This window comes from Carassius gibelio, chromosome A16 (genome assembly GCF_023724105.1).
Source record: "Carassius gibelio isolate Cgi1373 ecotype wild population from Czech Republic chromosome A16, carGib1.2-hapl.c, whole genome shotgun sequence".
NCBI classification, from domain to species: Eukaryota; Metazoa; Chordata; class Actinopteri; order Cypriniformes; family Cyprinidae; genus Carassius; species Carassius gibelio.
In genome coordinates, this window is record NC_068386.1 from 5775652 (window position 1) to 5799336 (window position 23685).

Here is a 23685-nt window from a genome sequence, read left to right on the forward strand (position 1 = left end):
ATATATATATATATATATATATATATATTATTATTATTATTATTATTATTATTATTATTATTTATTTTTTATTTTTTTTTTTTTTTATTTTTTTTTTACACAAGATAACTGGTTAAAAAAATCCCAACCTCTCCTTGATTGCTAGATTCACCAAGTGTTGATCTAAAAAGGCTTTCTCTCCCACTGCCAGTGCTGCTTCTCCCTTCGTGCAGTGATCTGGCTTGGCCACTAGAGGCAGTAGAGGAGGGACCACCAGTACCTTCTCAATTATCAAAGTCCTATGCATGCTTTTTTTCTGTTAATCTCAGGTAAAGTATTGATGTCACCAGTTATACAGTGTTAAAATAGTTATGTGCGTGTGTGTGTGTAACATGAAGGAATTTAGTTCAGTTATTTTTTAGTATATTTCTGTATGTAAAAATTATGTGATATTTATGCCTTGCTGCTTACTGTTTTGTCACCCCAAGGCTTCCAGTGGCACCTGTAGGAATGACCCATGAGCAACCAGATCTCTCTAATAAACTCTCCCTGACCTCTTAAGAAAGAAAATAAGCCCTAATCCCTCTTTTCCTCCATGCAATTATATCTAGAAACCCTAATGCATACATTAAAGCAATATATTTATTGTAGGAAAAAAAACCCAAAATAAATAAATGTAGATTAATTGCATCAAAAAGAGGTGACACTGGTGTGGCCTGGGTGACAGCGCCCTCACTGTTTCTCTCATCGACTCTCTGTGTAAGTGTTAGATTTGTGGTTTTCAGGTGAAAGGTCGCGCTGTGGAAGAGAGGGCAGGGTGGGGGGAGGTTCATCAGGGATTAACATTGGGGATTCTCCTGTGTCTCGCTCCACCAGAGGGTCAGGTGTAAGTGCACTGACACGTGTGGGCAGATACTGTCAAGCTTTGTCTCCTGATCATGATGCACAAGGGTGTATTATTACAGAACGTGTTTAATTTATTATGATGTGACTAATATTCACTTCATCATTATGTTTTTGGGGCTATAAATCCATTCCAATAAACTTTCCCCATGTTATTTTTACATTAATTGTGTTAGTATATTATATTACTGAAGTTGCAATAGTAATATATAACTAACTTTAACTTTATAATGTAATATGGCTTTTTGCAATGACTGGTCGACATTTACATTATCTCACTTAGTTACATTAAATAATTTGAAATTGGTGTAGAAAAGTTGAAGTTGTCACTCAAAAATTGCTAGTAAATCCCTCTCGCAATTAATTACAAAGAAATCCCAAGTGCAACATTGAATGAAACATGAAATTTTGAAGCGGAAAAAATTAAATATTTCCTTGTAAAACACACTTAACCTTTGCTTTATTTACAACTTTAAAAAAATTGCTTTTTACAGTGTATTTAATTGAACCCTCTTTAAGGTTTCAGTTATAAAGTGATATCCTGGTTGAAGAACCATATTCAGAAATATTTAACTACTTAATTCGGCAACTGGGCAATCTGAATGAAGTATTCCAGAAAGTTGTGCAATAAATATATTATCCAAAAACTGTGTCTATCATACATGATGCTTTCTTTTTGTTAATGTCAAAAAGAAATTGAATATTAAATCTCAAATAGTTTTTTTGTAGTTATGGAGGTGTTTTAATTCCTAAAGCTGTGACTTAATTAAGTGATTTAGAAATGCTGTTAAGTGTTGGACATCTTTAGCATTTGTATCCATAACTGTTCAAGCATGGCACCTCATGCAACCTATTTATGGATGAAACTTCGAACTTCTGTAACAGTAAACTTGACCCTACCCCATCTTAGGTTTCTTGGCAGAACTTCCATGGCACTAGCAACATTGGGCCATTTTTGTCACAGATAACTTAAGTGTAATGAGGACAACTTTTCTGTTTGAAAACAAGTTTTTTACAGCTTCATATTCTCTGCATGTGCTCTCATACCATACAGAGTGGCATCACTAAACCACTTTATATCAGGACAACAAAGTGGTCTAGCATACTTACAACTTGTAGATTAACTGAAAAACTGCTAAAACGTAGTTTTCACAAGGATCTTAAATTAAGTGTTTATTTATTGTCACTTCTTTGCCATTTGAATGTCAGAGGGCACTTTGCAATCCTAGCTAGATGTTCTGTTCCCGACCTGTTTTAAATGTTCATTCCAAAATTGGCATGTTTTATTATACTGCTCTTGGATATAAGAATCGATGTGGTCCAAAGAAAGCACGCACTTTAGGTGGCTATTTTAAATATTTAGGGACCAGGAGGTCAGCTTTACTTATATCTCACTGCTGGTGGACAAGCCAGTTGCCAATGGGAAGTGTTTGCTGGGAGTGTGGTCATGTATATCTGGCCATTCTGCCTATCAGTAAGGAGGCTGAAAATAAAGCACTGAAGAGTATATGATTTGTTTTGGTCAGCATGCCTTCCTCATCTTCTGCTCCTACTGGAAAGCACATTTTTGTTGCCTTATTTAACTTGCATGTGACCAAACAGACAAATGTAACTCTGTAATGCACAGTTTTAAAACTGAGAAAAAAAAAACATCTCTGGCGTAAGCAGAGCTGAAACAAAACCCCGGCAACCTCCCCGCAGTGTAATTGTAATTCGCTGCTGTGTTACCCCGCCGTTCCTTTTGCGCTTGCTAGCTTCTTCAGTGAAGTTCGACTACCGTATCTTCCCACTGCATCATGTTTACCTAGCAACACGCATCACCCGCTGCCGGCCCTCCCATTGGTCATTTCAAAACGCACCCGGGACCAATGGCAGGGCTGTTACCATGGTACAATGTGTAGTTGCCGGGTGGAATTTTGCTGCAAGGCACGTGAGTCTCGGAATCTTCGCCTTGCGTTTTTAATCTCGGGTGTCTGGGAGCTTTGCGAAGGTGATTTATTGGAACCGAGTCACATTTCCTCTCAAGAACCAGCTCACTTATACACGTAGACGTTTATCTGCACATTTATGCTTTACAAACCAAAATAATAATGTGACACATAAGGGGCTGCCGCAGCTGTCACAGGCGCGCGCACTGCTGTAACGGGGGAGAGAAAAGAGGAAAGTTGAATCTTCTTTAAGTTTTAACAAGTCTATTTGACAACAAACTATAAATAAATATTTATTTATTTATTTTTCAAAAGTTAGGAATGCATTTAGCAAGCTAATAACTTTAAGATATACTATTAAAACATACTATCGTTTCCACAGAAATTATGTTTAATTATAGTGCGACTGAATTTAAATTGATTTTCATTTAATTTTTTATCAGTTTATCAGTTTAGGTTTTTTTACGACAGATATAAAACTATATATATAAAATATATTCCAAAATGATTCCAATTTAATGTCTAAAAAGATTATGCGCTTACATATCATTCAGTAAAATAGTCATATCGATCATTTTCAAGATACATGAGAAGATGCATATAAACGGGCTTCTGTGGAGTCATGGAGGATGAATGACGACATGGTTAACCTCGTTTTGCACCAGCATCGACCCCCCCGCCCCCCCAATACTCTTTTAGGGGAGAACAGAGAGGAATTACCAATCCGCACGCAGTTGGGTTTTTAACATGATTCCCAATACAGTATGGTCAAAATACAAAAAAATTGACATTCAATATTATCATGTTTTAATCAAGCATGATTTTTTTTCTTTATTTACCTTTTTCCAAATCCCTATTTAGTACAGATGCGGGCAAATTAAAACTAAATACAGTAACTTGAACTGAAACTTTTATTTTTTAACTTGTAATAACTAAGTTAAAGATTAATATGAATGATTAATAATGACTTTACGTTTGCCTCAATGCAACACTTCTCAGATAGATTCTCATCCTCCTGTTTCGTGTGCGATGAGAGCTCCTCTCTCTCTCTCTCTCTCTCTCTCTAAACTTTTCTCCCCCTCCATATCAATCTACCTGAAGTCTTGTGTTATTTCCGCGGGCACGTCATCCTGTTTCCGCGGCGTATTTTGGAGACAACAAGGAGCTGGGGAAAGGGCAGTCTCTCGTCTTTTCTCTGCCCACATACCAGGCTGACCAATCCAAACAGCCACGGGGACCACTTCTTACCAATCGCGTGTAAGCTGCCGTGGCGTCGGATAGCAACAGACACTACGAACGCGCACATGGGAGGGGGGAGAATGTAGCACCCATGAACGCGCGCGAGCAGAAAGGGAGGGAGGGAGATTTGAGGAGCAGCTCTATGGAAAGGAACATCGGCGTGTGTGCGCGCTTTAGCACAGAAAAGTTTGATTTAACTTAAAGGGCACATAAAAATAAATTATTTATCACGATGTTGCCAATCTGTTGTTAAATTTTTTTTAAATGTTTCAGATTATGTCAATGACATCAGTCTATAAATTCTTAATTATTTTTTGTTGTTGATTCTTGTTTGTTTGTAAATGTTCTTCTGTGCAAAACGTTGCAGTTCGTGAACGAATTATTAAATATTAAATTACTTTCGTTACTTTTAGGAACTCAGCTACTACTTTGTCAATTTAATGGGCGCAATACGTTTTCTTTTGACATTGTAAACACATTCTAAGGAGATATATATAGCAATGTGCCTTAGTAAGCTTTGTGCTTATTAAACATAGTTATATATGTAAAAAGATTAGACATACTTTAAGACCTCAACCTCCAACTCGCACCTGGTTAGAGCCTTGTGCATGACAAAAGTTGGCCCTACGTTATAGCTGTTTTTGTTTGATGTACAATTGTTCGCGGAATTAAGAGCATTGTGATTGTGTTTAGTGGTTTGCCTCTTATGATTCCAGCAGTCTATATGCATATGCACTGTGTGAATATCTATATCTGCGGACTGGTTACTATAAATGGAGAGAAGCGGCTTGGTGGCGCTACTAAACTGAAAAGGGGGGTGTCAGTTCTTTTCAATGCTTGTGAATATGGGTTTTGCGGTGCAGCCTTGTTTTGAAATCTGGGTAAATAAGCACATAGTCATGCGTCACTCCATTTGAAACGTGTTTCGTGGTTCTCATGGCAGCCCTCGGCTTTTGGTATTTAAACATTGAAGCGTGGGGAGCTGCGTCAACCGAGCTCCTCCACCGAGTGGCTCCTCTGTATCCCCCTCCCCCCACACTCGAATGTGGATGGAACAATCCTCATAGCAGGGTGTGGATCCAGCGCCGGCCAGAGAGAGGTTCGACAACAAGGAGTAATAACGGGCAAGCAGAGAGTTCGATTTAAGATTGGCTGGAAAAGAACGACCTTTCGGAGGAAAATAAATATATTGGAGAAGCTGTAAAACGAAAGGAGCGTTACGGTTGAGGGTTGATATCCAAAAGCGGGAGTTACGACGGCAAAAGAATCTTTGAAAGTGCACGCTGAAGCCCAACTAACGTTAAACTGCACGGATTTGCGATCGACGGTGACAGCTCAGGATGGAAGTAACGTCAAATTGTTTGCCAGCTGATGTTTTTCGCGAAAACACTTGCTGACGCGTTGAATCCCATTGTTATGGTTGACGGAAAGTTGAAAATTGTCAGTCGTTGTTCTTTGAGGCGACTTGACAGCGCACGGTTGGACAACAGTGCGAGCATCCACCGCTAAAATCCTAACTTTTGACTGAATTGTGTCATCTTGACGAGAGGACGGGACGCTTGGATTGTTTGGACTTATTTCTGGATATCTTTTTCATTTTCTTTTTAAATGCCAAGCACATTCACGCAACCAAAACATCTCTTTACAGAACTGAAGAGGTTGTGCGATTGTTAGCGCTGTCTCCGTGCTACCTGTGTATTCGCTTGACGTTCGCACTCTATAATTGAGACTACATTCTATTCTCACCCACATTGTTTTTGTGAAAAAGTATAATAGTGGAAGCAGCAAGTTTTTATTCCCTTCTCCAGTAGTTGTGCATATTTTTTTTTTTTTTTGTGCCTGCCACTTGCACTTCAGCACTTTGACTGGTTCTAGTCGTTTGTGCATGCACGTGTTTGTTTTGATCCTGCAGCCCACGAAAACATTTATCACAAGCTATAGATTGTTGTCTTGAGCTCCTGGCACCCTCCTCCCCTCTTTAAAGAAAAAAAGAAAAAAAAAAAAAAAAAGAATAAGGTCGCCTGTACACCTGCAGACTTTGCCAGTTGCGTTCAAAAGAGAAGGGTAACTCGTTTTTGCCCTTAAGGAAGTCACTGTTACCTTTCTTACCTGAAGCTGCATTTTTCTCTTATCTGGATTCAGATTAGAACTGAGGAAAGTGGCCACACAGCCATTGTTGCTGAACGCACCTGCCTTCTTTGACCAATTTAAGCTACTGTAGATATCTAGACAGAATTTAAGAAACGCCTGCTATTTTTAGCTTGAGTGATGGGGTAAATGGTGTTGAAAACTGAGACCCCCCACCCTTAAGGCTACCAACACTTCCAGGTTTAGCTCTGTTTTCCTTGTCAGCTGCTGAATTATCTGGATTGGAAAATCAAAGTGGAGGGTCCTTTCCCAACAAGGATCTCAGTGTTATCCCACTATTGTGAACCGGTTTTTCCAAAAGTTATTGCTATTTTATCTGATGGATCCACTCGGTATTGTGGGACAATGAATCTAGAAACAGTACACATAAAATAAACTTTAGTAACCAAATAAGCTCATCCCGTATAAAGAAAGAAATATATCTATATGTTTGTGTGTTGCAGAGTATATATATACATATATAGCTCTATAAAGTATTTAAGACGTACATAGTTTGAATATGTATATTTTTATGCCAAAAGTGAGCATTGTTGCCTGAAACCCAATCCATTGCCTTAGAATATTATAGTAATAAAGGAAATAGCAAGGACAGAACTGAAACGGTGTTTGAAATAACTTAATGGTGCCTTTTTCGTTCATCGGTTTCTTCTGTCTGTTACTTCAGGATTTTGCAAGTAATTGAAACATATTTTTGTGCTTAAATTTAATTCCTAATCTTTATAACTTGCCTTGACCGTTCAAACTTGAGTTTAGTTACCATTGGATGTACCCTACTGGATTATTTACTGAAGTTATTGGCAAGTGCGAAGGATTATTCTATACTTGATGTCAGCGACTTTTTCAGTACTTTTTGGGATCCCCAACAAAATTGATTAGAGTCATTCTTTGGATATCACGGGCCAGCGAATAAGCATTTCAGATGGTGATCACTTCGTCTGTGGAGGAGAAGCCGCAGCCTTCTAACAGAATGGTCGCAAATTTGCCGACCGAATCCTGGATTGGCAGCCCAGATCAGAGTCGCTTCTTACCCCAGTCACAACTGCTACGGAAGCCTGCAAGAAGTTAGTACAACCTCTATTTGCATCTTTAACTAATTTACACCAATTAATGTGTTGTGAAACAGAGTGGCCTTTATATTTGAACATGCATACATTTTGAGAAATTTGCGTCCACTCATAAATGATTTAATCCTATAACAAGTAAAAGGGAAAGGCGTGCATTCAAGTCAGGTCTATTGGATAATGAAGTCACAACCAATTATTTGTTAAACATTGGTTGCTAACATTAGTTCATATTTACTTTCGACCAATGGTAAACATTAGAAATCCTGTCTTAAATGCAGTTTGTCCTTGACAGCATGGATCCATTCGACACCACCAGAAACTGCATGGAGTGTTGAGAGAAAAGCAAGTGAACTGTGGTGATGACAGGGCTTTGGAATTTGAGGGAGTTTTTAAGAATGAAAATACAGTTCAAAACATTGTCTGGTACATTGGAAGTCATCAGTGCTTTTAATTGTCTGTGTTTTGCCAGTGAAAAAGGTTCAACCTTGGCATAAAGTACTTCGTTTTAAATGCTTGAATACAAAAAAAAAAAAACAGTACAGTGCTTTATGTATGAATATAGGGTTATTCAAGAAAAAAAAATTAGCCCACTCAGGGACATTTCACTTTTAGATTGGACAAATTAGTCAAATGTTTCACACAATTTAGATACCCCTACAGAACTGCACTTCTTTTCCTATCATTGTCTTAACATAACTTGTTCAATCAATCATGGGAATAGGTGCATTCTCGAACGGTTTCAGAGGCTGCTTGATCTTTGCGTCACTTCTGCGTGGTAATTTCTGCTGTGTGCTGTGGGAGCTCTACGTGAGGTGTGAGCTCACAGTGATCGCTCTGTTGCTGGGAATCTTAGAGCTGCAGCAGAATGCAGTTCTGTAGACCAGCATGTACTGTATTGTGCACAAACCTACGTCACAAAACAGCTTTTCTTGGTTTATTAGTCATATTTAAGACATTATGACAAAGATTAGCGTGACTCTGACTTGTGACACAAGAAAAGGTTGTTGTCATGGTAGATATTTTTTTATTTCTGCTTTTATTCCATTAGTGGTATCACTATTAAAGAACAATGTCAAAGATCATTTGCATTTGATGATTTTGTAGAACAAGGGCTTAATTATTGCCTAGTAAACAATTTTGCTCACATGAAAGCAAACTAAAAAACCATATTGAAAATAAAAGCCCTCACTGTAAGTGATAATTGGTGGATTAAACAAGATGGCAGTGGTTCAGTGGTTCTGAATATTTTTGGAGGAATATGCAGTGATCTTAAGCTCATTGCTTGGCTATATACCAATGTACAATGGCAGTTGGTTTGTTAGACATAGGGTTGTTTAGCCCAACCTTCATTATTTGTCGTCCTTCACATTCTCTGTCAGTTCAGGATTCGGAATTAAAGGACTCAATTATCCATCAAGCATTAACTGCTTAATGCAGTTACGATATAATTGCTTAATTGGCCCATTTCAAGAAAGTTTCCAAACAAGTCATCTACAGCCGCTGCAAAGTACTAACCCCACGCCACACAAATCTGGATTTAGCTTCAAACTCCAATGTCCATTTTAACTCGGGGCACAAAGTTGTTTTCAAGGGCCAACCAGTTTGCACTAAATGACTCTAAACAAGAGTCCAAGAAGTCCAAAGTTTGCTATGAAAATTTGTACACTTGTTGCACATAAGGCTTGACAGAGACTAAAGATGAAGTGTTGTAGATTGTCAGGCGGTTTGCTATCTGTATATTGCATATACTGCCTGCTAAGAAGGACTTCAACTTTTAACTTCATCTTCTTCCAATTGGATGATTGTTTATGTTATTTTTGATGCAACAATAGAGTTGTTTAAAGTTTTATTTTGCTTTAAATTGTTATTTTTATCTCTGTATCCAGCTGACTTTTGTCCTGTTGCTATTTCTGTCCCCCCACTCCAGTCTGGCGTGCCAAGCTCTGTGTGTATACCTGCCTTTCAGAAGCGTGGGTAAAACTTTTTAAGGTAGATAATACTGTAAGTAACCCATTGGGTTCAGGGAAACCTGCAAGAATAATTCTGGTCTGTGGATCCACCTATATGAGACAAAGAAAAGTCATCGTATCAGCAGAGAATCACAGCCCCAAATCAAGGTGTTTGGAGTTTGGACTGTGAAAGAGAGAACGACAGTCACAGCGTTCATGCAAACAACCCGTCCACTCCTTGCCCTTTGCCCCTTTCGCTCACACTGCCTTTCATGTTTGTTTGCTCTGCGATTTTCAGTCTAAAGGTGAAAAGCAAGATTTTTTCCACGTTTTTCCATTTTTCAAAGTCCATTGAAATCCAGAATTTTTTGTTGTGGTTAAATATAAAGTTTTTATTTTTAACAAATATTAAAGACTGTTGCTGATTATATAGCATATTGATATAGCAGTTTTTTTCTTCAGATGTTATAGCATTCACACTCCTAAAAATAAAGGTTCTTAAAAGGGTTTTTTGCCTAAAATGTGATGTCATAGAAGAATTTTTCCAAGTTAAAGGCTATCCTTATGTATTTGATGAAAACATTTAGGTGTTTAGCTCTCAACTCGGATAAGTGAAGTTACTTTTCCAAACATCATCTGAGCATTTAAAGCCATTTATTCTGTTACAAACTTATTTTTTTGTGGCTTAATCATTACCCCAAATAATTCTGTTTGCTTCATTGCTTTTATTATTTTAGTCTTAGCAAACCCATAATAGTGCACAAACCATTGTGGAAAAATGTCTGCCTATAGTTGTCATCTTTGTGTGTCGATAAAATCTGTTGTTTCACATATTCAGAGGAAAAAGTGATAAATGCCCTTCATGCTCATTGGCTCATCATCTCTCCGCCTCCTGCTGGATTACTGGTGGGCCTGAATCAGAACAAAAACATGTTATTGTTCACCAGATGCACACACAGTGTACCTGCAAGACAAGAGAAGGCGATCCTACCCCATCCATCCAATATCCTCGCTGATATAACCCTCCCCCCAGCGCAGCATTATCATGGACAGCACATTAAACATTGACACAACTTTTCCTAGTGATATCTCCCAATATCCCGGTTTCCTGCTCGCCTACTTTTTTTTTTTTTTAATTCACATTTTTTGTTCCGTCTGTATTTGTGTCTCCTGACTCACTCTCACATCATCCTTGCTGTGCTCTTTCCAAGAAAGAAAGTAAACAACGTAAATAGGCCTACACTCTTTGCTCTGTGTTAACATCCACCTCCACTGGAGCAAGTGGCTCTTTACTCAAGGGGTGCTTGATTGGTGCTGGTCACTTTAGATTAGCCAGTCTGGTGTTAATGTGAGCTCGCAGTCGCCTTTAGCTGTGAGGGTGCAGTCTCACCGAGAGATCAGCACATAAGCTCCTTAGGGTCCCGCGGCTCGTGTTTAAACCTGAAGGATAAAGAGGGGTGGAGATTCAGCACTGTGCATGACAGCAGTCTTAATGGTGATGGCAAGAAATTTAACTTTTTTTTAGCAGTTTTAAATAGTGATATATTGGTCTTTCCTATATTATTATTATTATTGATTAGGGCAAATGTTTTTCGTGAATTTAGATGCAACTGAAAAAGCCATATCAGCATTGGTCAGATACCGACCTTCAGACAGTAATGTACTTGTTTTAGTGTTGGCTGTTGCTTTGGACAGTCGTCTTGCATCAATAGCTAATAATGTATTTTGAGGTTGGGGGATTTATTTTATTTTTAATACCCTGTGTGAGCTCTCAATTTACCAGTGTCACTTTATGAAGCGTCCACCCAGATGGCTTTTTATTAATAGTGTGGAGTCTGACTCAGCTATGGGGGCCTGACTGTTTAAATTCTCCTTGGCACGGTTTGGGATTTGGCCGCCAAGGAAAGGTTGGACGGGGTTATATCGCATAACATTATTAGGGCTGGCTCGATACCACTTTTTCAGAACCGATACCGTTCGGATACCAGTGCAGGTTTTTTTTTTTGGGGGGGGGGGCAGGGTTTAAATAAGTGTTGAATTTCTATAATCAATTTGTTGACCTGATCATCACTCTTTGTGTCTATCTACCACATATAGACAACTTCATTATTAAGAAAAACAACAAATGAATAAATATATAATCATAATCGCTGACATAAATACTACTATAAACTATGCTAGTGGATAATTCAGTAGCAAAAGTTACTCTAGAAAAATCATGAGTGCACAATAATTTTATCAAGTCTAAACATTTAGTGAAAAAAGTGTAGGGCTAAATCATGCAAAATGTTAAAACTTTGATCTTTGTATTGTAAATTTATTTTTCACACCCGTCCATTCATTGTAATTTTCTGTTGCTTCTGTAGCTGCAGCCATCAGGCCCTGTATGATGGTGGAGACTAAAAATAAGACAGATAAGTTACTGGTCATAGGACAAATAGCAATACAACTGTTTAACTATTCAAAATTATTACATCTATAGCTCAGGGTCTGTATTATGATTTTAAAGACCTCATGTCTCTTCAACAATTGCTCCTAAATTGTTATTCATTATTTTTATAATCTCTTATTTCTTACATGCATTGGGCAGTTGAACATTTAACTACCAATTGCCCTCTTAATGCATTAAATCTGAACTCTTTTTATCATGTCCTTTAGCATCTCAGTGCCTATGATTTGACTGAAACACTGTGCTGTACTATAAATATCTTATCACTTAAACATAAGCTCAGATAACGGCATTTTAGCTTACTTTGAATGAGAGAGAGAGAACTCCGAGGGATTCAGAACTCGTAACAATGCATTTTCATTCATTTTTAACATAATTTCATCGTACTATCATTTTACTCTAGCCCAGTTTAAAACTTGTCAGAAATTATATGCATTTTAAAAATAAACATCTTTATATTTGTATTTTTACTTTATTTTCGCAACTCAAATGTTTCTCAAAGTTCTTTGCATTCATTGTCATTACTTTTACATCAACTTGTATTTATCCATTCACTTAATTCTGGCCATGGCTTCTGAATTTCAACATTGGTTTTAAATCTGTCAGAGGTTATCTGACCCAGGTATATTACTTTGGGTCTTGCTAGCATGCTGTCTTCAAAGTTACTTTGAAACCCCCGTTTATGTTACTTGTTTACAACTTTATCATCTCATAAACAAAAAATAATTTTCTTTTCTCTTCTTTTTTCTTTTTTTATGATGCTGCGTGACTACAATTTTGCAATCCAACAATAAAATTACTCTTTTGGCCAAACATTAGTAAATATAGGAATTACATTTTTTTTTTTTTTTTTTACTCAGAACATGTCTCTGGTACTTTCAAAGCTTAAGCCAGAGTCATGGTGGGGGCCAGCATGAGATAAAACAACGGCTTCATTGTAGTCAAAGTAATTTTATCTTTTTTAACAAAACATAAGCTTCTAAGTTTTTCCAAAATGCCACTGCCAATTTGTGTGCCTACAGTTTTTTTTTTTCACTAACCCAGAATTCTGTTCAGTATTCCTTGTCAGGACTTTCAACAATTATATAGGAACTGGAACAGGTCTTATGATATCATTCTTTGTCATTTAAACCTTCTATGCACAGATAATCAGATTAAATCATCACTCAGTTACTTCTGGGATTATTTTTAACAAATCGGCACATACATTTATAAATGTTTATTTCTCAGGTTTAAAGCCAATCAAGTTTTTGTTTTAACATTACAATCAGAATTAAAGCTCAGACTGATCATTCTTTAAATGAATTCAGAGAATATATATATTTTTTAAAATCAGAGCTTCAGAGCCAAACTGTTTACAGCATTTGCTCTCTTCTGTTTCATTATTTCTATCAGGGCTGACCAGGTTACCTAATTTGTCAGTCATACTTCTATCATAAACCAAAAACATATTGAGGCGGCGATCTTACCAACAGCACTTGACTTCTGCGTGATGAAATTGCAAAGTATATTCCAGAATTTCCATATACTGGTCCAATCCAATCAGGGTCATGAAAACTACATTTTAGCTCTTTTGGGGTTGTTCCTGAGGCATCCCAGATCAATCAATACTTTCCCTTTGCATATATCCCTATATTTTTATAGGTGCACATATGAATTAACACTATTTATTTTTAAACACTAATTTTGGATACTCTTTTCCCTAACCACTGACCTGGCCTATTTCTAAGCTCGGGGCGCCCCTGTCTGTAATGGTGGGTGATCGAGAGTTGGAAGAGCGAGATACGACTAGAACCCCCGTCTAGCGTCTTACATTCTTCTCAGGATTTCCCATACCCCTACTTTGGCTTAACCGGACGTAAATGCACTGCCCTTTATGGCCTCTCGTGCTTTTCGGCTCTCTGTGCTTGACCCAGCACTGCCTATTTACGGCCCTATGTGTCCCTTGTCCCTCGGTGCTTGACCCAGCACTGCCCTTTACGGGTTCACATGCCTGTTAAGAATGCGTTTTTGTCCCCCCCTGGACTGTGCACACCTAGAAACAAATTTTTACGTCTCTCTCTAAGACCTATAGGTGTGCACCTGTTCCCTCTGTAATTGTACACATCTCTAAATATCTTATATCAAGACCTACCGATGTGTACTTGTACCCCTTATACTCACAAGGTTACTTATTTACAGGTATATTGTGACACCAATTTACCTACTCCACCCTGGAGCTGGTGTCTACCCCCTCACGTCTGAGTGAGTCTATCGTTCCTCCTTCTCTCGACCCCCTCCACTTACAGACAGTTCCTAACCAATAATATTAAATCTAAAATCTTTCCTACCTTGGTTTGATGATTGATCAGGGATGTCAACAAAGAACTATTGCCCGCATCCTCCACCATTAACTGTAGGGGAATTTACAGTTAAAACCCAAGGACCAGATATGTCGCAATGAAGACCAGGACTCAGAGATGAGTTCAATTAATAATAATAATTTTACTTGAAGAAAATAGTTTGCAATTTCATCAGCAGAAGTCAGCTTCAACACTCTCGAAGGAGTTCGCAGGCCGCCCCCAGTACAATACAAAATCAACCACAGTTATACCCTGACAGAGGATACTAATTGCGTCAATACATGAGTCAACAAAATTCTGATTGGTTCCAAAACCTAGATAAAACTCTCCAAAGACGTAGATCTGATACGCTGGACACTGGCAGTTGATCGTTTGTCCTGGGACTGTCTGAGCTTCTCCCTGTACAGACAGATACTAACACACATACACAGAGAACTTATCTAAAATTCAAGGCTTTCTAGCACTGGCAAGTGTCTTATCATTACGATTGGATACACACACATAATATGTGGACATTAATCTTGAGGAAAAGAAATACAGCAGACATAAGGTAACACATTTCACTCTTGCTATAAGTTGATTAATAGTCAAACAAGAAATCATGTAATAATATAATATAATATCAGTATGAAGGATATGGCAACTCGGCATCCACTCCTTCAGAAGTGAGTTGTGCATCACACATTGCTACACTATTGACAGTAGATCATAGACCTTAATTCTTTCATGTGCATAGATGTCCCATACCTGCTTACAACTACCTGTAATATTGTTTCGCTTCAGAAACCTGAAGTCCTCTAATGTGGGGCTTGACATCAATGTAACCCTGCCATCTGCGGGCACGCAAGCACATGTTAGACAGTGGGCATGATGTGACGCACACATCCTTGCCTTATTCACCTCTATGTACTGTATGTCTACAATGTCCTTTTTCCGACATGCGCTCTGGTATTCTGTGCTCAAGCAACACCAACTTGTTGCTTCATACTAAGGTCAAGTCTGAACTTCAGTTGCATGGATACTTGATTTCACAATGCACAGGAATTACGGAGCCTCTCGAGTCTGTTCATGGTGGTTGTTTAACATGCTTTTCTTTTTTAAATAAGTTATGGATAATGCCCCAAGTTTCCTCCCTCTCCTCTTTTCCCCTTCATGCCAATCATGGTGTGTCCAACTTTGGCTCAGTAGCACCAGCGCTCCCATTACCCTAACAGGGAATAAGATAGGGGGTCAATACGGACATGGGAAGGGTGAGGTGGGAGTGATGGGGAGGGCTGTTCAGCTGTTCGCATGCACACACAACCATCCTCTTCCTGTGCCTTAGAGACAGGGAGTAGGCTGGTCTGTTGCCATGGCGACACTTTGATTGGCAGCTGGCAGCTGTGTTTGGTCAGCTGTGGGGATGTGAAATAAGTTGGATTGGGGGGGGGGGTGGCTTTGCATGGTTAATTGCAGCGGATGATTACTTCATACACCACCTGATATATTTAAATGCTGCGATGTGACACTTGCATGACAATAAATTCTACCCAGGCACCCGTGTGTCTATAGAGGAGCATGTGTCTGTTATATTTTATTAATGTTCGTTCCCTTCGGGGATTGCGTTTATGCGAGTGCTATAGCTGGATCAGTGTAGATTGAGAGCGAGGAGGGGGAGGAGGGGGGGGGGGGGGGAAGAGAGGTAACAGGCAGGGAAGGGTTTGTGGGAAGGGAAGGGTTGCTGATACAGCACAAGCTACCAGGTTTATTTATAGAGACCTCGCCGCCCAGCCCTTGGATACCAGCAGCCAATCGGGAAGGAGAGAGGGAGGGGGCCTCTGCCAATCAGAGCGGCGGAAGGGGGGTGTCACACTCAGGAAGTCCTCAATGTGTTCATTTCAGCATTTAAAGGCACAGTGTGACATGTTTCCTGGTGCACAGGAGATCACGCTTTTCTAGCTATGGTTTCCCATTGAAAACTATAAAAGTGAATCCAATAAAAGTTATTTAAAAAAAAATAATAATAATAATGGGCTTGGATTGAGTTGTCTTGTCATTTGCAACAGGGTCTGATCAAACCAGCTGGAGATGAGTCATAGATGTATATCCAGGCAGGTTTGCTGTCCGTGAGCTGGTGCTGGGACTCCTATGGGCATGTAACAGCAATGCTTGCCGTCACTCTCTGGGATTGATGGTAGTCAGATGTGTCGTTTTGCACTTTGTTTAAGCTACGGCCATTGATCGCCCAGCTATTTCAAGTTGTAATGTGTCATTGATAAATTTCACCCCCATTACTCCTCACCTGTCAGTCCCTGAAAGCAGCAATAAAAGCATTCACTGTAGAATATCTCATCCATTTCATATCCCCCCGTTAGACGTTCACATCCCTGCTTCCGCACTCAGCAGTCTTACTTAATTACTGTACTCTCAGCACGTTCTCACCTCTTTCCTGAGATGTCCGTTACTTCCTTTATACATTATGGATGTTCAATGTGCAAGTGGATTATTATTATTTGCAAAAAACAAAATTCATATCCTGCAGTTAACATTTCAGTTTATCAAATTTGGGATAACATAAATTCTTTATAAGCCTGTAGTTTAGTTCTCTGTTAGTCCCTTGGTCTTTTTTTTATTTTTATTTTTCTACACATAACCAGTTCCGAAAACATATCTGGCCTACATTGTGAAAGGTTTCATGTTAGTAAATTAAGTTCATATACACAGGTCTCAGATTTCTTGGTTGGAGGCTCCATACTAGTTTATAAGGGTGAATCACACAAAATCAGGCTAGAAAATGTCTAGGTCATGAAATTAGAAATGTGACAATTAAGTACATTTCCCCCAAAATCTAATACATTTCACGCGACTCTCATTCTCGTTACTTAAATTGCTATATAAATGTATATATTTAAATGAAATATTTTTCAAAATATTGAATATAATATTCATTATACTGTCATTTAATATCCCAATTTTAAAATGATTTAATATAGTACAGTGTATATTATTTATGTTATTTTATTCTATGTAGTATATTGTATTTTCCTAATATATATATGTATCATTTTGAAACTTAACACAGTATTACACTAATAAAATCTAATAAAGTAAGTGATGGGAATATAAAATCTATAACATCACAAAATAAAAATTTCAGGGCAAATTACAGGGGAAATTGCGCTTAATTATTATGAAAATAATGCATTGAAAAAAAAGTAATATGCAAGTTATAGTTTATTATTTTTTGAGAATTTTGAATTGATATATGAGATATTTCCACAATGATTGACCTGTGATTTGAGGTCAGCATTATGTGCAGCCTGTATTTGAAAGCAATAGCAGCAGGCATATTCTTGGCCAACTAGTGGCAGCACAGGACCATGGATAGCTCTGCCTGCCTCCCAGTCACTCCCATCATCCACAGAGATTGTGGTGTGCAATGTCATACGGCAGGTTTTTCTTTGTTCCTCCAGTTTGGCATATATTAAACAGTACAGTGATTTTCTGGCATTTGCATATCATCCACCCAAAGCTGTTGGAAAAACACATGCTGCTGAGAAAGTTTTCTGAAGAATTATTCTGATTTGGAAACCATTCTCAGGTCTTTGAAGCTGTATGGCAGTGTATTCCCACCTCCAACGCACACTTGTCATGCTGACCCGAGGAACGCTGCTGTAATTTCTACAGCCAAAATGAACTGGAGCTTCTTGAGAGGATAACTGATCGTTCTTATCACTTATTCCATCCGATTGTAGGAGATTTCAAAGATCTCTTAGCTGGAGGCTCTGAAAATGCCTTCAGTATGACTTCCAATATGGTGTGTGTGTGTGTGTGAAAGAGAGAGAGAGAGAGAGTGTGTGTGTTCATATTTCTACTTCCCCCTGCAGTGCAGTGGTTCTCCCCACACCCATGTCGGTATTTGCTTGGCGTGTGTGATGCACTTTAGCAATGTGTCTTCTGAAACCTCTCTCGTTTTTTTTCCCTTTTCTCTATGAAGGTGGAAGCAGCTCAGGATGCAAGCCCCCCTCCTCTACCCTCTGCCAGCCTGCCGCCTTGGGCTTCTCCCCCGCTGAGCCAACCATGTCGAGCCAGCACAGCCACCCCTCCTTCGGTAACATCCACTCCATGGCCGACCAGCAGCAGGTACCAGAAACATGCTTCCTTGAAATCAAATTCTGTAATATAACCCTGATGCAGTCACATTAATGAAAAATATGTTTTTGTGACTCGCCCCTCATCGTATTTTGTTTCAAAATTGCAGTCGAATAAATAAACAATTACATGGTGATTAATGAATTGCAATTACATACACTTTAAATACTTGCTGAGAAAAGGCCTCAAATGAAGATGGCATCATTGTGTTTCACTATTCAATCGTTTCATAGACATTAAAGTGACTACAGGAGACAGTATATTGTTTTATTTTAATAACATTGCCTGTTACTGGCCTGCAGTCCACAGTTACATTATGCACTTGAGTTAATGCATCAGCCTGAGATCCAGAACAGGTTCTTATATTCTGTAATGTTTCATTATTGGTCTATGTGTACATCCATATTTGCATCATTAACTATTGCATACCTATTGCATGTAAGTTGCAGAACTCCTTGCTACAGTTTTATTGCACAGTTCATGGGGAAGATAAATCATTTGCTGCTTTTTTTTATCGCAATATTTTATTTATAATTAATCTCATTAATGAATGAATGCATTAAATGAATAGCCCTATTTATTAGTTAACATTGCCTATTTATTGAAGTACTTGATTTTGCATTAATACTTATTCATTTAATTTTTAAACATTATTATATATTTTTAGATATTGAATTTTTTCATGGTATAGAGATATGTATGTATGTATGTTTAGCCTTATAGTTTTTGTTTTGATGCTTTCTTAGTTGCTCCTCCCTTTTCTTATTGTTGTCTTGGTGTCACTTTTTTCCCAGGTGCTGTCAGATATGACCATCCTGCAGAGGAGGATTCCCCCGAGTTTTCGAGATCCCGCCAGCGCTCCACTACGAAAACTCTCAGTCGATCTCATCAAGACATACAAGCACATCAATGAGGTGAGCCAGCACAGGCCTTCTCATATTTACTTTACGATAAGACCAGTCATACAAACTCTCCAGTGTGAAGTAGTAGCAGTAGAGGTGCAAATATTGAATGTTTTGCTTGCTTTCCAGGTGTACTACACGAAGAAGAAACGGCGAGCCCAGCAGGTTCCCCCCGAAGACTCTAGCACCAAAAAAGAGCGCAAGGTGTACAACGACGGCTACGACGACGACAATTATGACTACATTGTGAAGAACGGGGAGAAGTGGCTGGACCGCTACGAGATCGACTCGCTTATTGGCAAGGGCTCCTTCGGACAGGTTAGCACAACTTTGAAGATGAGTGTAGAATTGGGTAAGGGTGCATGATTCGGTCAAACAACTCAGTGCTGCTGCTTAGATATCAAGTCTGAAAGAATACAAGCATAAAATCAAACTGAAACAACGGCACTCATGTTCGACAGGGTTTGTGAAAAAACATAGCAGGTGATGCATTTTGCCTCCAAACTGACTTGACCCAAAAGTGACCTAAGTAGATTCAAAAGTAGATCTGGATCTCCTTTTTTGGTTTCAGCTGTGCCATCAGTTACTTTTTAGCATTCAGTATTGTAATACAATTTTTTAAGTATCATTATTATTTTAATTATTTTAATGGTCAGTAGTAAAATGTGTTAAAAATAATTATCAAATCACGCTAAAGACTAGAAAGCTTTAATAAATGGCAGAATAATGATTTGTTATAGTGAATGTGAAGAATTCTGAAGTTCTGTGAATAGAAACTAGTGCATTTTTGAAATGTTAAATTGTATACGTGAAATATGTTTTTACTGTCATTTGCTTTTTTAAAACTACAACATTTTCCTATGTGTGTGCTAATTTTCTCCTGTTTGTGTAGGTGGTGAAAGCCTATGACCACCACGAGCAGGAGTGGGTGGCCATCAAGATCATCAAGAACAAGAAAGCCTTCCTGAACCAAGCCCAGATTGAGCTGCGGCTTCTCGAGCTCATGAACAAACACGACACTGAGATGAAGTACTACATAGGTAAAAACCAGACACAAGTATACGACAAGCAGCTGTTACTCTTCTTTCAGTCTTGACCTAATGGCAAGAGAATTTCCTCCCACCAAAAAGCAACAAGTAAACAAGACTGAAAGTAGTACATGAGACGATAAATGCTCAAAAGCATTCCTTTTAAACAAGATTTCAGTAATACACCTCAAAGCAGCCTCACCCTCATACATCTTTCCTTTCTCATTTTTGTTTCCTCAGTCCACTTAAAGAGGCACTTCATGTTCCGTAACCACCTGTGCCTGGTGTTCGAGCTTCTCTCTTACAACCTGTACGACCTCCTGCGCAACACCAACTTCCGCGGCGTCTCGCTCAACCTGACGCGCAAGTTCGCTCAGCAGCTGTGCACGGCGCTGCTCTTCCTGGCCACGCCCGAGCTCAGCATCATCCACTGCGACCTCAAGCCCGAGAACATCCTCCTTTGCAATCCCAAGCGCAGTGCCATCAAGATCGTGGACTTTGGCAGTTCCTGCCAGCTAGGACAGAGGGTGAGATGGCGTCTCAGGCTCCGTGGTTTGTTAACACCAGGCTGATGTGAGGTCACGCCCAGCAGTAACTAGTTAACTTGCATTAAATGAACAACAAAAGTGACATTCTGTGGTGAACATTTAAAGGTTAAATGCATTTGCAAGAGAGAAAAAAGCACAGTGGTCTTAGCTGCTGGGATGTGCATTCAAAGCACATTCTAGAGGACTTTCCCAAAGCTGAAATGGATTTTACTTGAGATTCCTAGTTGCAGAGCTGCACCCTTCTTAACTGGTAGATTTTGCCGCCCCCTAAAGGAGAAAAGTGGAAAAATAGTCAATAGTTACTGTGATAGCTCAGTCTGCGTGTGCATCATTTGTTTGTGCATGTTATTCATTACTGTATTCTTTTCCTCTCAGATTTACCAGTACATCCAGAGTCGGTTTTACCGTTCTCCTGAGGTGTTGCTGGGCATGCCATATGACCTGGCTATAGACATGTGGTCCCTGGGCTGTATCCTGGTGGAGATGCACACGGGCGAACCGCTCTTCAGTGGCTCCAATGAGGTACGGCTCGGGGATTAGTCACACAATGACTGTGCAGAGCTTTGTGACGTTTTATGCACGTCTTTCTTTGACGCTCATCCTCTTGTAAGAATCACACTTTAGTAAACTTAAACAGGCATACAAACAGGATACGAGTTTTTATTAGCTCCCAGACTTATCAGCATTTAAATATCATTCAGTTATTTAAAAGACATTACCAGATGGATATTACAGTTACAGAATTACAGAAAAAAAGCGATGTGACAACCAAACACATTTGTCTGATGCACATGTATGCAAAACAATCAATAAAAAAGTGCAGTCTGAACCAGTGGTGTTATTAATAACTAAAATCATGACTATATTTGGTAATTCAACTGAAATAAAATATAAATATTAGATGAAAAACTTTATAATAATTAAATGTTCAAGTGGAAAAATGACTAAACCGAAAATAAATTCAAGCTTTATAAAAATAAATGCTAATTCAAAATATTAATAAATAATTTAATAGTATATAAATGATAAAATAACACTGGTCTGAACACAAGATCCTGTGTATATGCCCTATAGTCACTTCAAGTAATACATTTATTCAGGATGTATTGATTTGTCATATGTATAATAGTTAATGAAGCAGACGTATGCTTGCAAGACAGTCTATTTGGATCTTGTGCTGAAGCTGTTCTGTATCTTTTTCAGGTGGACCAGATGAATAAAATAGTAGAGGTGCTGGGGGTCCCGCCCAACCATATGCTGGATCAGGCCCCTAAAGCACGCAAGTACTTTGACAAACTGTCTGACGGCCTGTGGACCGTCAAGAAGAACAAGGACATTAAGAAGGTACTTTATCCTTCGGCCTCTGTGAGTAAAACTCTGCTTCTACTTAACCTTCGACCCCCCCATCACCGTCACAGTCACCTGCTCCGCACCGATGCTCACCTTATCATCAGGGAGAGGGGAAGAGAGAAAAGTGGGGCTAAAATGAAGGAGGGTGGAAATAAAGGTTGGGGAAGAAATTGAAGTAATGCTAATGTGTGCTAGTGAACCTCCTCCTCTCTCCACTGACTCAAAGTCAATCAAAACCCAACCTACAGCATCCTTTCTCCTCATCATTGCCATCATCACATCATTTTCACAACCATCCTCATTCGGTCTATAAGATGTCAGTTAGGAACGGGCATTTTTTTAATAGTGCTTAAAGTAAATTATAGATCAAGAGTCTTTATGTAAAAGGCCAAAAATATGTGAAAACCCATTCTTAAATAATATGTGCCACAGCATGACTGGACTTGATCGCTTAGTGGTTTTGAAGCACATATGTGGTTTAGCTGTCCAGATACTTTTGGTAGTACACTTTCAGTTAAAGTTTGGGGTCAGTATGAAGTTTTTTGGAGAAAAAAAACAGTAATGCATTAAAGCGAGAGTGATAGTACAGAAGATTTCAATTTCAACAATGCTGTTTTATTGTGCAGTTTTTTTGTTTGCACAAAAATATTAAGCAGCACAGCTGTTTTCTACATTGATGTAACAAGCATTTCTTGAGCACCAAATCGGTATATTAAAATTATTTCTTAAGGATCGTGTGACCGGAGTAATGGCTGCAGGAATAAGTTACATTTTGAGCTATATTAAAATAGAAAACAGTTATTCTATACAGGAATAATATTACACAGTATTGTTGATTTTACAGTACTTTTGATCAAATAAAAGCAAAAGACTTCTTTCAAAGACATAAAAAATGCCTTACTGACTCAAACGATTGAGCGAAAGTGTAAAAGAAATAGTAAGTCTTTAAGCATTAGCTAGTATAATTTCATAATTAAAAATGTTTTCACAACATTTCGTAATCTGGTAATGTTAATAAAAAATAGTCCACTGATGTCAGTTCATAATGCATTAACTCAAATGGAACCTTAAATATCAAGATTTAAAGTATAGATGCAGTGTTGCATTGGTAGCGCTATACCAGTTAGCAGCTCTCAGTCTAGCCAGTGACACGCATTGGGTCACAGGTTAAGTGAGTGCAGCCTGTAGCTAGAATGACCCTGTTTCCGGTGAAGATAAGTGAAAGTAGCATCAGGTTAAGACTGTAGAAAGTGTGTATGTGCGTATGTGGCTGCAGATTAAGATGCAAAGGTGATAGCAGGTGGAGGGTAAAAGTCTGGATGAGGTCCTAATACAGTTTGTTTTACAGGATTAATGTCTGGCTCTTACTGCCAACTCATCCCGAGACTCACCTCAAATGCTCCAGCACACATTTTGTGCTTCCCTGTGTACAGTAAAGAAAGAGGTTTAAACACTTATGAAAGCTTTGAACTCTTTTACAGTGGAGGTGTTGGTACATTTCAGCCTTTTTATACTATTTATGGACCATGATACAGTGTAAAACTGCACAAATTTGGGTCAGATTCAAAGGGTCTGTTCTGTGAATATGACAGGGCTCAACAATAAGGTTTTGTTTTTCCTTAAGTTTCTTTACCTGACCATCTGGAACATTTTTCAAATGTCAAAATATGGTTATATTAGTATTTCAGGAACAAAACGAAAGTAAGTTAGTTGTACATTTTTATG

The 23685-nt window shown here is 38.6% G+C and overlaps 1 protein-coding gene across 3 annotated transcripts in view; it reads left to right on the plus strand.

Annotated features, from left to right (window-relative positions):
• The window catches only part of dyrk1b (dual-specificity tyrosine-(Y)-phosphorylation regulated kinase 1B), a 43248-nt gene that overhangs the window by 14806 nt on the left and 4757 nt on the right, over positions 1–23685 (plus strand). Inside the window, exons 1-8 of one of the 3 annotated variants that reach the window (XM_052617991.1) lie at positions 4878–7258; positions 17978–18123; positions 18927–19046; positions 19164–19352; positions 19927–20074; positions 20303–20589; positions 20986–21132; positions 21814–21975. In XM_052617991.1, coding sequence (XP_052473951.1) covers positions 7117–7258; positions 17978–18123; positions 18927–19046; positions 19164–19352; positions 19927–20074; positions 20303–20589; positions 20986–21132; positions 21814–21975 — 1341 coding nt within the window. In that variant the 5' untranslated portion in view covers positions 4878–7116. Of the gene's footprint in view, positions 1–4877; positions 7259–17977; positions 18124–18926; positions 19047–19163; positions 19353–19926; positions 20075–20302; positions 20590–20985; positions 21133–21813; positions 21976–23685 lie in introns of those variants that run through there. The other 2 variants (XM_052617992.1, XM_052617994.1) reach the window with 2 other exon arrangements.